This window comes from Chiroxiphia lanceolata, chromosome 3 (assembly GCF_009829145.1).
Source record: "Chiroxiphia lanceolata isolate bChiLan1 chromosome 3, bChiLan1.pri, whole genome shotgun sequence".
In the NCBI taxonomy this organism is placed as follows: Eukaryota; Metazoa; Chordata; class Aves; order Passeriformes; family Pipridae; genus Chiroxiphia; species Chiroxiphia lanceolata.
The window spans coordinates 81,908,117-81,926,046 of NC_045639.1; the positions used below are offsets into that span (position 1 = coordinate 81,908,117).

Consider the following 17,930-nt stretch of genomic DNA (forward strand, 5'->3'; position numbering starts at 1 on the left):
CAAGTGGATCGTGATGTCCTTGTGTGCGTTTCCCCCTCACTTGTGTGCTTTTCCTGGACCTTGTGGAAAACAAAACAACAACATAATGCTACTTTTCTGGTGGTTGCCTCCAGGTAGAATTGCCAGCAAGTTCAGTCCCAGAAATACGGGATGAATAGTCTTGTGGCTGACACCTTTGCAAGCCAGGGTTCCTCTTGCAACCCTGTGTGGCTTCTTGCAGAGGACTACTTAAAGGAGAAAAGTGCTTTAGCTAAAGAAATGAAGGACAAGAAAAACAGGTCCAGATAAAAGAATAAGAAATTCTTGTCTCTTATTCTGTACCCTAAATCTAGAGGTGTCTTCTCAGTCAGAGATGTCTTCTGTGTCCAGAAACATTTTACTAAACTACAGAAAGAATGGAAGGAAGGGAAGAAGGAGGGGAGTGAAGTGCTTTTGACATGACTCTGTTTACACTTCAGCCTCTATTTTCCATTGTTGCTTGAATGTGATCCTGCTAGGACAGATTTCTGAAATACACTCTCAATACTTATTCAAAGTCCTTACAAATGTTCTAACAAAATTCCTTCTGGAGCAGCCACCCTGCCTTTATTTTCCTCTGCTGGGAAATTTATTCCGTGGAGACCTCTCTCCCTAGCTTGCAAGGAAGAGGTCATTCAAGCACACTGGGCTGGACTCTGGCTCTTTAGAAAACCAATACAAAATCTTGCTTCATTTAACACAAATCTGTTAGGCTGATGTAAATTGGAGGATGGAGACAAGGAGAGGAGTGATCCCACAAGATAGCTTTCTTCCAGCACTTTTCACTTCCTTTCACACGCTCGTCTCTGACAGTTGTCTGTCTCTGAGGCGACCAGTTTTGATAAGCTGTAGTTTATGATTTAACAGTTTACAGGTTGTTTTATCTAATGACTCACTGTACAATACATCAGAAAAGAAGCTTCAGCATTTACTTTTCTTTGCTGCTTTACAGCATTTCACTGTTAGGAACATCTTTCTTCAGGTAGCTGGCTCACAAATAGTATGCTTGTGTGCTGTAAATACCAGAACTTTTCAAAAGTGCTGTATATATTAATCCTCCTGTCCCTGAGGACCTGTCACTTCCATGGAGGTGGAGGAATTAATTTACTGACAGGTCTTACTCATTAAAAAACAACTGATAGATTATAATATCCAGCCTGGTGAGTTAGTTCTGAGTGCAGGAAGCGGATGCAGAAGGGAAATTAATTAGAAACTTCAGGATGAGAAGATTTCTAATTCTAGGGGAAAATGCATCAAATGGAACGCTTTGGTTAATTGCAATGTGTCTTACATTGCTTTTTGTCCAAAATAATAAACAATTTCATTTGAATGTTTGTGACAGCAAAGAGGGGAAGAATACACTTAAATACAAAATTATATTAAAATATCAATATGAAAGTACAGTTCACATTATAATTGATATATAAACATATAATCTGTTTGAAATATATAAACATAAGAAATCACATGTAATGTTTGGACTCATTTTGTTGTCTTGATTAGTATATATTTAACACTGCAGGAAATTTTTTGCTTGACTTGGAGTATGTGCAATCATATCTGAAAAGTGTTTTCCTGAGTTCTTAGTTTTGTTTAGACCTGCATGAGCATATACTCACTTGTATGAATATGGTGATATTGTAGTAGACCTAGATTTCAATTATTTTTTCAGTACTTTTCTCCAATTTTTACTATATAATGGTGGATCAAATGCTTTAGAATAATTCTAGAAGACAACTTCTTATAATTACTAATGAAAGTTTAATTACAAGAAGGCATCTTTGACACGTACTTCTCCACTGATGTTTTCTTTTTGAGTTTTTAGAGACTGAATTCAATGGGAGAGTATTTTTCCACTATCTCACATGAGAAAAGTTGATAAGAAATGAAATTAAATTATCTCTGAGTGGACCTGAATGTCTGTTTGCCTGTCAAGTAAAAAAATCGAAGACTAAAATGCTGAAGAGTAGGATAAGATACAATATCAAATTTGTAATAAACAGAAAAAGAAATGAGAATTAAACTTTTCTGTCATTTTGTTTTAAACTCTTCTGTACTGGTGGAACTAAAGGCAAATTTACAAACATTGTTCAGAGTAAAGTTTTGGTCTGCTCAGCACCAAGGACCTTCTCTCACTGTAGAGAAGGTAACTTACCACTTCTCTGAGTTTCAAAGGGGCAATCTAATGAAATAGACTGTTTTCTAAACACATAACTGAATGTTCTTGAATTATTTTATGTAATGATAATATATGGCTTATTTCAGGTTTTGTTCATAGCTTAAAACTTTGGCCTCTTGTTTGTAAATGTTAGGACTGCTGAGGCACTAGTGATCACGGTTATATGAGGAACTCGTTTTGTAGTCAGGGACAACTAATGAACACATTTGAACGGATGAAGTGCTTAGTGAGCTTTAAAATCAAACTTAACGGTTTTCAGAAAAGACTCTTACACATTCTCAATGCTCGATGAAACTTCACTGAGTTATGTGTTCTCTGACTTCTACTAAATGCAGGTGTTTAATTTACTCATTGATACAAAACTGAGCTCTTTTTATTGAATGGAATCTTTGTATGTTGGAAACACATCTACATAGAGTTTGATTATTATTTAATTGATTTATACTTTATTTATATTAAATGGATTTATAATTATTTAATTGCCTGCTTATATGAAAAGTATTTTTCTATTTGCAGAGGTCTTTTTATTTCTATCCATGACCGGGGTCACATTGCTACAATGCTTAAATCCTGGCCAGAACGTATCATCAAGGTAAGTGCAGTTTTAGTTGCATGACAAAGCTGATGCTGTTTTGTAGCCAAGATGACTTGTTTAAGATGATTTTTAAGCTTTTTATCAATTTAGATTTCAGTGATTTTTTTAACTAATTTTTTAAACAGAAAGAATGCTGTTACAGCCAAAGTTTGAGGCATTCAAACCCTTACTTGTCTGACTATAGGCTTATGAATTAGTCAATTACACGGAATATTATGCATGAAAAAACCCCAACTCTGAATGCTTTTTCTGCATTTCAGAGAATCACAGAGTCTTTAAGGTAGGAAGGCACCTCTGGAGATCATCCAGTCCATCCTCCTGCTCAAGCAAGGTCAGCCAGGAAGGGCTATGTCCAACCTTTGGGGTTTTGAGTATCTCTCCAAGAGTGGAGACTCCACAAGATCTCTTGGCAAACCATTCTAGTGTTTGAGTTAATAGTTCTCCATTTGTGATGCTTGATGAGCTCTCTCAAAAGAAATATTAAATTTCCAACTGAAATGCCTTGTCACAGAGTATGACAAGGAGATTTTTGTGTTTTCAGCTGCTTGCTGTACTGAGCACTTCTGTCCTTTACTATGAGAAATAGTAGTATTACTATTACTGTAGTAATAGTAATACTGAGAAATTCCTGTAGTATTGATTTGTTTGTACCTGCTAGAATTTTTGCATGCAAATTAAAAAATGATGGTAAGAAAATAACGGAATATTTAGTGCATACAACCAAAGTGACTTTTACAATGTTTTTATTGCTTCCTCCAGGCTATTGTGGTGACTGATGGAGAACGTATTCTTGGTCTTGGAGACCTTGGCTGTTATGGAATGGGCATTCCCGTGGGTAAACTGGCACTTTATACGGCATGTGGAGGAATAAAACCTTACGAGTGTCTGCCAGTGATGTTGGATGTGGGAACAAATAATGAGGTAAATCCTTTTCTGAAGTGTAGTGAGTATTAAGTGTGCATGTCTGTGTACTTCAGTTGTACATTCATTTTAGTTATAGAAGGCACTGTAAATTTTCCCCAAATGAGGTTCTAGTGCTTCAGGTGTGTGGACCTTACCCTCTTTAACTTGGCTTCCCATTTGTGTGAAATGCAGAGATTTAAAGTTGTTGAAAATTGGCTCTTTGCTTTCCAGTGCTTCTGGGATTACTAGTTAATTACTTGGCCCCTGTTCTTTCTTCTTATTTTTTTACCTGAAAGAATATTTGTATACTTGAAAACTATGAATGATGGCAAATTAAAAAAAAATCTGCAATATCATTATGCTTTTGTAGAAGTAAACACATGTTCTCCTATAAATAATGCAAGCATTAAACTTTATGCATGATAAATGTATCAAAGATTTTGTGTATTATAGCTAAATAAAGTATTCCTGTACCAGTAAATTTAGCTAGGGCTTCTAGATTGTTGGGTTGGGTGTGTGCATCTTCAGCTTTATACACACACATCCACCCCTGCCCCACTGGGATAATTTAGACAATTACAATACATTAAAGCATTACTGAACCAGAAATGCCTGCTACCCTTTCTCCCTGTCCCCCCAGAAACTCCCTTTAAAAGCAGACAGACTTACTTGTGAGATGTACCTGAACACTGTAGCATGTAGCCATATCAAATCATATCAAATCATTAGCTATAAAATGTTTTTATTCCTGGTTTGAGCAGCTGGGCCAGTTGTGTAATCTATCATTGAATGTTTCTAGGCAGTTAATTGCATTAGATACTTCTTATACTTCAGTAGGATTTGCCTTTTGCTTTTATGATTGTTTCATTGTACTTTTTAATTTTGCATAGCATATTGTTTTCTTGAAAGTTGTTGTCAAACATCTTTATAAACAATGAGTATGAAAGAGTGGCACCCATAAAGTATTACAAGGTGCATAAAATTTGTGTGAGCTAGAGTTTCTCGATGCTCTGAAATATTCACATTCTGCTCAGGAGATTGCCTTTCGTGTTTTTCAATTCGGAATATGGCTTCTTATATTAGGACCATAGGGAATGAGACCTGAAGTCTGCCCTTGGGTCATGACGAGGTTGGACTTTGTTGCTGTACCCCTTGACTGATGAGACTACATGGGCCTGATAGTATTCATTAATAGAAGCTTGGATATAGTTCCCAGGCTCCTTTAGTCAGTCAGAAAACTTGGGGCACCAGGTCCCTTAATTTCTTCCAGCACTCTTCCTCTCACCCACATCCCTGTTCCGTCCTTAACACCTGTGTTCATGTAACCTGGTGGTGAGTCACTGTAGAGAGCTGAAATGACTGAAAAGTGTTCACATTTTGCTGGCTAAGCTGATTATATTAGGTCAAGCTGCTATGGAATTGCACTGCAATTCCTTATCTTAAAATCTAAACCTCTTGGACAAATAACTCGATTTTCATGCTATATTTTCTTAGTCTAGCCAGTATTTTCCATAATAAAACACAATAGAAATCACTCTCACAACTTGAGCACATATAAATAATAATTATGCTGAACATATTTTTTGAAATGTGCAGATGTTTTCCATTTAGATTAGTTCCTTCTCCCATTCTGCGGGGGCCTCACTGCTTTAAAAGAAGTTCTAAAAAATGTACTTTTGGCAACTATAATGTGGAGGTGCAAAACCTGCAAATTCTCCAAAGAAAGATTAAGTCTTATTCTACAGCAGATTGCAAAAAACCACAAGATTTTACAGGTTCTCATCCTGGATTGCTTTGTTGTATACAGGACTCGAAACAGTAACTTCGAGAAGCAACTCACTAAATTTCAGATGATTATTAAAATCCTTGTTAGTTAGTTTTAGCAGAGGTATTTTTGGCTGGGGTATTGTCCTGTTACTCATAAAACCAAAGAAAGAAACGAGAAGGAAATAAAGCATTTTTATACGTTTGCCTAGATAATAAGCAAGAGAAATGGAAACTGCTTTTTTATGGGTAAAAATTGACCTAGTAGAAAGTCTCATGTGACCAAACTAGTAAATCACTCTATGTAATCTATGTGGGACTGAGTGTCCAAAAGAAGAGGTATTGACTGCTGCCAAAAATAATATGCCTGTTTTGGAAAATATTGACAAATTGGAGGCAAGTAATTATTGAGGGACATATTTATCCAAAGCATTTAAAATGTTATTTGGAGTACTATTAGTTATTTACCTCAAACCATGACAATCTCACTAAAAGTTGTGCCTTACCCAGTAGCCACGTATTTTTTAGGTGTGAGGATGGTTCTTTAGGTGGGATTTCAATCCAATTAAATTATACTCAGGTACCAGTCTCAGTGCTGATAGGAAATTGTCATTGGAAATACTGAGGTGATATGATCTCTGGATCCTGAGTGTTCATCTAATGGTGTAGAGATATGGTTAAATTAAATGATTAAAGAAATAGACTGTAGAAGAAAAGGAATAGTTGCCAAGGTACAAACACCTGTAACTTAATGGATACCTACCCAAAACACATGTTCTCAGCACTGGAGGTGGGATGGTTTAAGAATGATGAAAATAATCAAGCTGGATCATGGGGAAACATTTAAACATTAAAATGTGAGTGATGATTGTTTTCTACTTAAAATATGCTATTAAAGTCTCACAAAATAAACAATGTTGAGGCAAGCCTGTAGGTAAAAAATCAGCCTGGCTTACAGGGATGTGAAAACTGGCAGTTTAATAAAACCAAACAAACAGCAAATAATAGAAACCAAGTTCAGAAAATGTGTTTATAGGCAGTAAAAAAGCAAAAGACACTAAAGAAAGGCAACCTAGTGAAAATAATTATGAATAATAAGAATGAGGTTTTCTGTTGTTCCTGATGCTTTTCCTTAACGATGGTGCATGTGGATGTATTAGTTTGTCACTATAAATGTGGTAGTAGATATTTTTTAAATGTCAGTTTTATCTGTCTTGGCATGAAGTCTTATTTTCCATTGTATTAACAGCAAATGAATATGTTGAACGAAAGCTTTAAAAGTTTGTCAAGATCCTTAAATCAGAATGTCCAAATAATGCTTTGGCCAGTCTTTTTTAAAAAAAACTCTGGTAAAAGCTTTCTGTATCATGCTGATCTGGGTGGGGAGGAAGAAATAGTTTTTTCTTAGTTATATTTGGGATAAATTGAGAATGTCAGGCAGATTGGATTAAAGGTAAGGCTCTTATTTAAAATACAATGGTCCTTGTCTAATGTGAGTTTACAGATTTTGGGTTGACTCTTATTTTTTACCTTTATAAGACATTTGAATTCATAGTGTTTCTTTTAAAACTACACCAGTGAAGAAGCAAAGCAGGCCTCCTGTGTTACTAGAGAAAATGCAATTTAAAATTTATATTTCTGTGAGGAATAATAAAATACTTGTGAGTTTATGGTGTCTCAGGGTTGTTTTTTTTCAGCTCTGCAATGTTTAATATCTTTATCGATTTCTGTTGTTTAAGGGTCACAAAAGAGACACAGTTTAGTTAAAGTACTATTATCTAGCCAGACTAGGAATGAAATCTAGGAAGACTGATAACTTGTGTTATATAGAAGTCAAACCAGTGGTGAAAGGATTTCTTTTGACCTTAAAAATCTTAATCTAATACTGAATGCTTAGCAGAGGAATGAAAACTGTGTTTATTTGATACCTTAGAGGAGAAGTCTGACAAGTTCATGGGTGCTATAGCAATTCTAAACCTAATGTGTAAATTCAATACTGGCAATGGCCAGTTGTGGGAGCTTTGGAAAGATTACGTGTTAGCATTTAAACTTAAACCATTTACAATAAATTTCAGTCTAACTAGAAGGCATTCAACTCCTTTAGATAGTACCTTCACACAATGTGAAAAAGCCAAGACAGCTCTTACTGAAAGGACTTCTTATTCAGGCAGTTTTTAGCAGACTGAAAGGACTTCTTATTCAGGCAGTTTTTAGCAGAAGGCATCTTGGTGTTCTGAGCACCAGGACAGTGCCATACACTGGCCATCAGGACTGATGGGCTGTCAGAAGTCACTCCAGCTGCAGCTGTGATGGCTGCAAGGAAGCTGGGCATGTCAACATTCTCTTGCCCTGTGTAGACGTAGTTAAATAGCTGTCTGGTCACCTATATAGTTAAATAGCTGACTGGTCACTTGTATATGCCATTAATGTACTGATGAGCTGTGATGGTCAGTTTGCTTTTGAAAAATGTGTATCTGAACTGGTTTCTATTTGTATTACTGTTGGTCTCTCCTCCCAAGTAACAAGAGATAGGAGGAGAGAAAATTACCTCCGCTTGTGCCAGAGGAGCTTTCAATTGGATATTAGGAACAATTTCTTCACAGAAAGGGTTGTCAAGCATTGATACAGGCTGTCCAGGGAAGTGGTTGAGTCACCATTCTTGGAAGTATTTAAAAGTTATGTAGTTGTAGTGCTTAGGGACATAGTTTAGTGGTGGACTTGGCAGTGCTGGGTTAATGGTCGGACTCAATGATCTTAAAGGCCTTTTCCAACCTAAGCAGCTCTATGATTCTATGATTTAAGTACTGAAAAGTGCACAAGAGAAAGAAATATGCAGGGCAGCTCCTAGGGCAGCTGCTCCTCCATCTGCAACATTTCAGGGATTTGTGGGCTGCTATTTCAAGTTGTTTCCTGCGTGCTTGCTTCAGAATATTTTTTCTCTTAACTTACTAAAATATTGAAATGGAGAAATGTGATGGTTCTCACAGTTGCCCTAAATAGATCAATGACTGTGGCTGACTCTCAATTCTGATTCCTCTGGAGGAATGGCAGGCTTCCGTGGTGGAATATGGAATCCAGAAAAGCTGAGGTGCAAATTCAGGCTCAGTTCTTCAGCTTGTTATAGTTAACTTTCTGCATTTCACCAAACTATTTTCAGTTGTCATAAGAACTGGTACCAGCTTTCCAAAATTCATATTCTTGAAGAATACCTACCTGTGAATGTGCAAATGAAATCTGTTGAGAAAACATAAACAAAGCTCCTTTTATTATTCATATTCCAACCAAAATAGAAACCTGGGTAGTAGAAAGCTGAATATAGAGCCAACCTGCTATTTCATACCTTATCAATCTAAATATATAAATGTATCAAACAAATAATGTAAATTGTGTACAGCTGCAGGGATTTCTAAATAAAAGACAGTCACAGTTTGCATTCATGTATAGAGTAGTGGCACTTTTACATAGTAGTGGCACTTTTACATTTTTTTTGGTGTAGTAAGTATGTACTGAAATGGTTATGCTCTGATTTTAAAAAGGTCCTTTTGCCTTTCTGTTGAATGATGATCATTAGAACTAGAGACAGCATTTCAGTGACAGTTTTACTGTAAAACAGTAGTAATATTTCCTGAATTCTATGAATAGAGATTGGTCCTGTCTATCTAAAAATGATCTATTTTTGTATCTGGTGCATATATGAGAATCACATTTCAAGGTTATATTCTCCACTGTGTTCCTTAGTAGTTTTGACTATTCCTGCAATACAAATGACACTATGTGTGATCAAAACAGAAGGTTTCTAGATGCGCAGCTTTTCATTTAGGTATGTTAAAATGTTATGGACCAACTTAACCTAGTTGATGAAAAGAGACTTTTTTCCATGCTCCACAAAACAGTCAGGCCAAGGAAGGTGCTCAAAGGTAATGCTGTGGCCCAGTGGTGCTGAGTTCCAGGCATGAAAATTTGTAAAACTATTGATGAAGTAAATCTTCTGATTTTCTAATCTTTCGGCTGCTGCCTATCCGTGTCAGTCTGGTAGGAGGTAATTGCACTTCCTTCACCAGTTAAGTTCTATTTTATAAGTGGATTTTTTTTCCCTCTTAGATCTTGCTGCTAGATCCTTCCTTGGTAGCACATGGACAGCACTTGAACAAAGGAGAAAATACATGAATATTCCTTTTTCTTCCTCTTTTCCTGCTTCCACTTGGCAAGTAAATAGTGTGATTGGATATTATTTTTCCTAGAGTCAATGCCATGAGTCATTTTTTCTATTCTCTTTTCACTATTCAGAAGTACTGAAAAGTAAATTAATTTCTGAATTTACAGTTCTGTCTAGCCCATTATGCAGATTAAAAAAACATATACTGTTTTATTTTGTTGGAATTGGTAGTCTCCTTTTAAATCTATTAAGTTATTGGAAGTGGACTGAACATGTTTTAGAAGAGGGAATGGACGAGTGCATCTGTTTTTATAGATGTGCATCCTAAAATTGGGGGCATTTAGTGTCATCTTTCCAGTGTGTTTCAAAAGATTCTACCTCTAAAATAAATATAGCATCACCAGTCACTCGTAAATGTGCTTTATTTAAACAATAGGAACACCTGAAACTGTGCCAGCATCCATATTACACTTACAGACTAAGGAATGAGCTGGAAAAGGGATGGTACTTACAAGAGTCACCATTTCCCTCTCAGTGTAGGGATTGGTGGGTGACAAATATCTGACAGCTGATGTTCTTCAGTAATTTTTGAGAGCTTTCCTTTTCTGGCTCTTCAGTGCTCTAATTGAATAGTTACAATATGTCTGGTAATACATTGACAACTTGAAAATTTCAAAAGTTATTTTTACTCACTGTTTTAACTCAGATGAGTTGAGAATTTGTAAGTGTAGTAATAAATCTAGGTTCACCCAAGATACTGAAGTTTTCAACGTGTTTCAGTCTTTTAAAGAGTGCCTTTTGAAGAATCTTTGAGTTTGTCTTCCACTGTGTCCCTAGTCTTCTGCAATTTTTTTTAGTTGTATCTTCTGCCTTACTATGTATTTCCTTGGTTATATTAAACCTTCAGTAGAAGACTGTGTATAAATGTCTTGTGCTTCCTAGAGGATGCATTCTACCAGTGAGAATCAAGAGAGCTGAAATACAAAACATTGCCTATCCCTTTTATGAAGTAATTGTGTACGAAGGGGAACAGCATTCCCCACTGTATTTAGAGCTGCTAAAAGTTTTGACTTATTTGCAAATGTAGATCACTTGCTATTCTTTACCGTGGTATTCCCAGGGCAATGTGTTGCATCACCTCCCTTTTTTTCATTTAGCTGCTTTTCTCATATTTTCTTAGGCGTAGATCAGCAGCTATGAGTACCAGCACTTTTTCCAATAAAACTCAAATATAAATGGGCTTGGCTTTTAAACATTTTTTTAAAATATTTTTCTCAGTTTCATAGTATGCACACTATCAGCATTTTGTTTAATCTGCATTCACTTGTTATTTACTAAAACAGTAGAAAGACATTTTGTATTTACATTACTACTATTATAATGCTTGTCTCCTTTTACCCTAATAGGGGGATGAAAAATACCTTGATCTATATTTCCTGTCAGTAGCAAAAATACTTACAGTCCTTTTTAAATAAATAAAAAACTAATGAGGAGAGATTTTTTTCCACCAGACTTTTACTGTTGTTATCATATAACAAAAGGTTACTGCAATTTTAAAAATTCATTCAATTGCTTTAGTTCAATTAAATTAAAGGAGACTTTCAAGTTCATATTATCTTTTTAATATGTATGTTGTATAAAATAATATATTGCAATATGTTTAGTGCCAGACTTACATCCGCCATGATTCTATATTGGCTTTGCTTAAAGTTCTCTTATTCTTTCATAAAATACTAGAGATCAGTGTTTGCAATCTTCTTGTAACCATCCAGCCTTTCCATGTTGCCTCTCTAGTCAACCCAAATCTAGACTTTTCTAGTGTACCCACTGTCCTGGCAGCAGTGTGTTTTCCTGTTTTTTTTTAATCTTTCCCATGCTTAAGATTCAATGGAATGGCCAGTTACAATCTTGTGTTTGACTTACTAGTCTTGAGAGTCTGGGACCCGTTCACCAAGTTAGGTAAGCTCAGAATGTCTGAAAAAGAGACACAGAGCTTGACAACCATATGAACCTAAACTAATCCTCCTTGGGAAATTTTATGAAGAGCAACAGATGCTGCTTTTTGTAGAGGAACTGTGTCAAATTTGTTCAATTAATTGTGTTTTAAAATGTTCTTTAATCTATTGTTTTACCTGTTGATTATAAAAGGAGCCTAGACTAGCTTAGATGTTGAAGTATCCAGTATAGGTTCTTAAGTTACTTAACATGAATTCATACTCAGTTTGCACTTCACTTACCTCTGTCTACATCTGATATGTGGTTACTGTGTGGCTTGGGAGACTTTTATAGAGAATTTATGTTAACCTCGTATTAAACAAACCCTTGTTATCTTTGAGAAGTGTCATTCTACTGCTCTTTAAGAAATGCCATTCTACTACTTAGTGCATGAGATCTCAGCAATTGTCTGCTACTTTTGATCCATTGTTATCCTTTGAACTTTGTCATTTTGGCTAGGAATATATGGTATTCTTTTTCTGAGACTGTTAATTTATTTTTGTGAAATTTGCTATTATGAATATTTCTTTTGTGAAGTGTTCTATTTCATTAGACCATGGAAAATGTGTCAAAGTCAGGTGGTGCTTCAGATTTCCGCATTTGCCAAACAGCATTTTGGCAATGATTTTTAAGACCTGAGAAGTTGAAGAGGGGAGAATTTTAGCAGAGAGAACAGAGATGGTGACCTGAGATTTAAGTCTCAGTTTCAGCTGGCATTAGAAAGAACGAGCTGTGTACTGATATTACTGGCAGTTCTGTCAGTCCATTTAATTTCTTCTTACTTCACTTTTCAACACAAGGGGATCTATGAAAGAGGGCAGAAATGAATATCTGGAAATGCTTATTTTGGATAGCAAGCATGAATATCCACAGGCCAAACTGATGGCAGACTTTATTTCAAGATACATTAGACATTTCCAATTCTTCATGCTCAGAAGGCAACAACAGATAGTGTTTGTTTTGGTTGGCTTTCGTGTAACTGCCAGCTATCAGCCTCCTCAGGAATTTCACAGGCAATGGAGAAGAAAAGAGAAGGAGTAAGCATAAATATAGCTGCTATCACAAAAGATGGGATAATATGCATCATTTATGGCTCCGCAGAAGACAACTGAGTGTCTGGGACAAAGCATGTCACCTATTTATCATAAAGGTGTTCTTACAAATGTTGGCCTTGCACTAGCAGGTCTACTTTGTGCACAGAATTATTTTTTCCTTTTTTTCTTTTGGTGGTAGGACAGATATATAGCTGGCATTCCAGCACTGAAATAATATCAACATACTTTTTTCATAATTGCCAGTCAGTCAAGGGAACACTGTTGATGTGACTTGTTGATGTAGGAAGAGGTCCAACCCATTTGGCTCTAGTAAAAAAATGGCTGATTGTCAGCACAGTAGACAGGAATGTCAGAGTCAAAGATATTTTGATGAAGGACCATGTGGGAGTAGCTTATGGAAGTAAATGAAATAAATATATGTAAGTTTAATAAAATTGAAAAGAGGTTGCAACAAGTAGTGGAGATTTACAGTTACATATGAATTGAAAAGAAATCAAAACAAAATATCAGAACTGTTGGTATAGAAATGGGATGTACTGGTAACCTAGAACAAGATTTTCAGTTTTGTAAATGATATCTGTTGATATGTTAAAATTCTGTTCAATTACATACCTGATGGACTCAAAACACTTGTGCTGTCATAATCTGTGACCTGATACAATAATAGCAAAATCTTCTTTATTAATAGAATATTAAAGATGAATGAAAAAGATCTTCAAGGGGCTTTTTACAGTTTATGTTATCTGTCATTTGTCACATGATGCAAGATTATTAAAACAGCATTCTTCTGAATATTGTTAGTTACTAACATTGTTATAGTTAGTTAAAACTTTACTGATGCCATCTTCTTTGCTATTCTCTGATTCACTTTGTTGGTGTTTGTTTTTTGGTTTTGATTTTTTTTTCTTAATTTTTGTCTGGTTTTGAAAACTGGATGACTCCTTACATTCAAACGTTTCCAGTGCCTATCCTAAACAAAATTTGGAAATGTAAGTGCATGAAAATAAAAGGAATGATATGTGTTTGTTGCTTCACAGAAAATGGTATAGGAAAGTTTGATGTATTCACAGTGTTTGAATCACATCAAGCATCTGTATCTTATACTCTCTTGATTAAGCTAAAAAAATAATTTATTAAGATAGCAACACACCTGATTACTTTGCAGGAAAAAAAATCTCCAACTTCTATAAAGCATTTCATTGAGGCTAGACTTGTTTTTAAGGTACTGTATAGGCTACCATGAGTAATATTTGGACTTTTCTTAAAGATTATTGTTTAGCCACCTTCTGTGATTTATTATAAGCACTTACTGCTGGACCCTCAAGTAGGTTTTAGTGTGTCATCCCTCAGGTTTTTTGAGAGCAATAAGCTTTTGAAAGTTTGGTTGTGATAATGTATTTCTATAGCTTACAGTTCCCATTATCTATCAGCTATATTTCAAAATTTAGCATTGAGGGTATTGTTAAATGTTTCTTGATGTGTGACAGGACACGGGATTGAAATTTTAGACATATAACTGCTGGGCTTCGTGAAGAAGAAATAATAGTCATTGACTGTATGGGGTCTGTGGAAGGTCAGTTGTGCAGGGAGCTTAATGGTTCATCTGAGCCTTTTCTGTGATTCAGTAAAAACTTTTATAGAAAGTAGATATTAGGAGTTTTAGGAGATTTCTTGTGAGGTGCTCTGAAATTATATGAATAAAAGACGTGAGATTTCTCATTTTTTTTACTTTCTGATTATTATTTGTATGTTAAAATATTAGTGATTACATGCAGCATAATGTGCTGAAGTTCTAAACGATTTTGGATTCTTCAGGACTATTGTTTTCTCAATAGGCAAATGATTAAGTTTTTCAAGAAATGCCACTGGCATGCAGACAACCATTTGTTTTCAGTTTTACTGTGTAAAAGAGTTATGCATGCTAAAATTGTGTCTGATGAAATGTTCCTCTGAAACCATGGTTCTGAGCATCTTCCAAGTTCCAACGCAAATTACAGGCATTTGTGGAATTGGCATTATCCCTGTCCCTGCAGACAGATATTAACATCAGGAGAAATCTCTCAGACTGTTAAACATAATGTAGAGTATTTATCCTGCTGTTTCTTTTTTTTCTTAAAGTACACAATGAATTAGGTCTCTCTGTTCTCCTTACTAACACTGCTAAATATGGTTCTGGCAGTGAATTGTGTCATAGAATTCTTTAGGTTTGAAAAGACCTTTAGGATCATTGAGTCCCACTGTTATCCCAGCACTGCCAAGTCCACCACTAAACCATGTCCCTAAGTGCCACATCTACATGGATTTTAAATATTTCCAGGGTTGGTGACTCAACCACTTCCCTGGGCAGCCTGTTCCAGTGCTTGACAACCCTTTCTGTGAGGAAGCCTCTGTATTCCACCCATGGTGACAGTGCCCTCTTCATACAAAGCATGCTGTTATTTTTGGATTGCCACAAGTAACACAGAAAATGGATCTTTCTATACTTTTCCTTTTGTATAAATTAAGAAAATTCCAAGATTAGAAATTATTTCCCCTTCCTCCTGCTAATCTCGTGCCTTAGTTATGACCTGCTTGGTATAACTTCTACTTGGTGTAGAAGCTTAAATGTTGATTTAAAAGAAGGACCTGATGCATCCATGTGGTGATGGTACACAGGCAGAGTACTAGGAAAAGAACTTTAGTGCTATAAGGATCAGTTTAACAAGGAATTTATTATTTTAGTTTTGAAGCTAACCTTCCTTTAACAGAATATGTTGGCACAATTTTATGTTTACAATTGAAAAACTTTTTAGTTTTTCATTTTCTGGTATGAAAAACTGTCAAACTAACTTGGCAGATTTGTTTTTTTTCTTCAATTACATTACTTTCATAAACAACATCTAATCCAGTCCTCAGGAAAATGCCTGCTTTTCTCCTTATGAACAGTGCATGACCTGTACTGCAGATTCAGTGATGGATGTTCTTTCATAGTTACTTCTAAGTAGTTTTTAGAAGTTAAATTGGTTGAAAATCATCAATGTAAGCTGATTGACCTGAAAAAAAACGATTCCAGTGGCATTTAAATTTCAGGAAAATACCGTTATTTTTTTGCTTTATCTGTTGGCTAGCAAAGTTGTAATTGAGGTATGGTTCACTACTTAGCTATTCCCAGGTCTTTCCTGATTGGAAACTGCCATGAAGAACAAGGTGAATAAAGCAGTTTTTTGCTAGATTGTCCAATTAGGTTTACTACAAGAATTTTTTTGATAGAAATAGTAAGTTACTGCAAAAGCTTTGTCATTGTTGTGTGAATCTGCTATACTGTGTACCAGAAAGGTGAGGAGGTAGAACAGAAGCCAAATTGCTCTGATCTTGTGTCTGATGTTGGGTGTATTATTGCTTTTAAAAATTTTTAGGTTTTGGTATTGAATATCAGGTATGGCAATATATACAGTTAGCCTAGCTATGCTGTCTATACTTGTAATTTTCAGAGCCAATCAAGAAAAGAACTTAAAGTGTCCCTGTGAATTCCAGGTTGTTTGGAATGGAAAAATCAGAAAAGAATGCACATTCATCATTGATAGGCCCCTGGCTGTAGCCAGTATTGTCTGTTTCAGGTGCTCAGAAATCTTGAATTACACCTAAAAATCATTAGATGAACTTTCTATAAAAGTAGAATTTCTATAAAGTATTTTATAATTTCCAGTATTTTGGAGGTAAACTAAGAATGACTTAGATGTACCTACAGACTCACACTAGAAGGCAACACTGCTCCTTACCCCTGGACCATCAATAACCCTTGAGCTTATCACCCATCACTGGATTCCACAAACTGACTGGACGCAAACACCAGTGTATTGCGTGACTTGAAGAGCAGACAGCACAACAGCCTTCTGAAAAATCAAGTGCATCTTGCTACTGCAACTTTCTGTCTTTGTGTTTTGCGCTTGGTGGCTCACACAGCTTGTGCTATTTTGTATATCTTAGGTGTGTTTGTAAATGTTGCCCTTAGGGGACTGCATGGTCTCTGCATGCTCGCTCACGGGAATGAGTTTTATTTCCTGGGGGAGCCCTTCTGGTGCCCTGACAAGGGATGGGGGGACACGGGCAGAGTGTGCAGTGCGAGAGGTCTGGAGGGCTGGCGCCCGCTCGCCACACAGCCCACTGTCTGCCCACAGCCTGCACACACTGGGGCCTTTATGCAGTGCCACATACGTGCGCCGGAAACATCCCACAGAATGTCCCTGGCACAGCCTGGCTTTGTGCAGTCTTCTTGCCCAGGGACAGTCTGTGGTAATTTCATAGCGTGTTAGAAGATTCCTGCATGAAGCATTCTTTCCAGCCATTAGAGGGATTTTTATTTTGCTGTTAAAGTTCGCTGGAGCTGACAGTTTTTCAGCTGGGTAAAGCTGTCTGCGTGCGTGGGAAACTAGAGTATAAGCAACAGGATTCAGTGAGTATTCAAAGCTACAACTGGTAATTCCTCTTCAGGTTAAGAAATGAATAAGCTTCCTGAGCAGAATCAAGCACATGATGTAAAAGTCACATTGACACTTAAACAACCTTATAAAATTAAAGAACAAGTTGAATTGAATAAATGAAGCCTTTCTTCAGGGAGAAATAACTGAAAATGTGTAGTCTAGGTGTGAAAAACTATAGTGTCACTATGCGTGTATGAAAGAGAATATATTTTCTGTATTGTTTAGCACAACCTTAAATTCTTTTAAACAGAATTTGAAATACTGTAACTTCTTTTCTGTTACATTAGGATATTGCTTCAACAGAATATTAATAAATATTTATATTTTGAACTGTCTCAAAAACTCTTAATATTCTTCAGGAATAGTTTTATTCCATGGAATTTGTTCCCTTCAAGCACTACACTCAAGATTGATGACAATTAAACATTATGACTGTATTGTTTTTTAAACTCTTGACTATTTCAGGTCTAGAATTTTGTCTGAACAGACAATGGATGATTTATAGTGATGTTTTTAGGGTTACAGATCGGAAAATATTAATTATAGTACAGCTGTTGTCTGCATACACTGTTATCTTTGCCTCTCGAGTACTGGCAGCCACTTGGTTTTGGCAAGGTGAACACAGCTGGGCTCAACTTTTTAAACTCATGTCCAATGTGTGGGGGTTTTCCTCCCTTATTTATAGCTAGAATGATCCAGTGTGATACCCCTTTTTTGGCCTCCTGTTTTGGGACCGTTTGTGTCATCCTGTCCTATGGAAATTCCTGTGGAGGAAACTGGAATGCAAAGAGAGATACTGCTTTAT

At 36.1% G+C, this 17,930-nt stretch overlaps 1 protein-coding gene across 1 annotated transcript in view; it reads left to right on the plus strand.

Moving 5' to 3' along the window:
• The window catches only part of ME1 (malic enzyme 1), a 160,981-nt gene that overhangs the window by 60,972 nt on the left and 82,079 nt on the right, over positions 1-17,930 (plus strand). The window contains exons 4-5 of the mRNA XM_032684168.1: positions 2,714-2,789; positions 3,552-3,713. Coding sequence (XP_032540059.1) covers positions 2,714-2,789; positions 3,552-3,713 — 238 coding nt within the window. The remainder of the gene's footprint in view (positions 1-2,713; positions 2,790-3,551; positions 3,714-17,930) is intronic.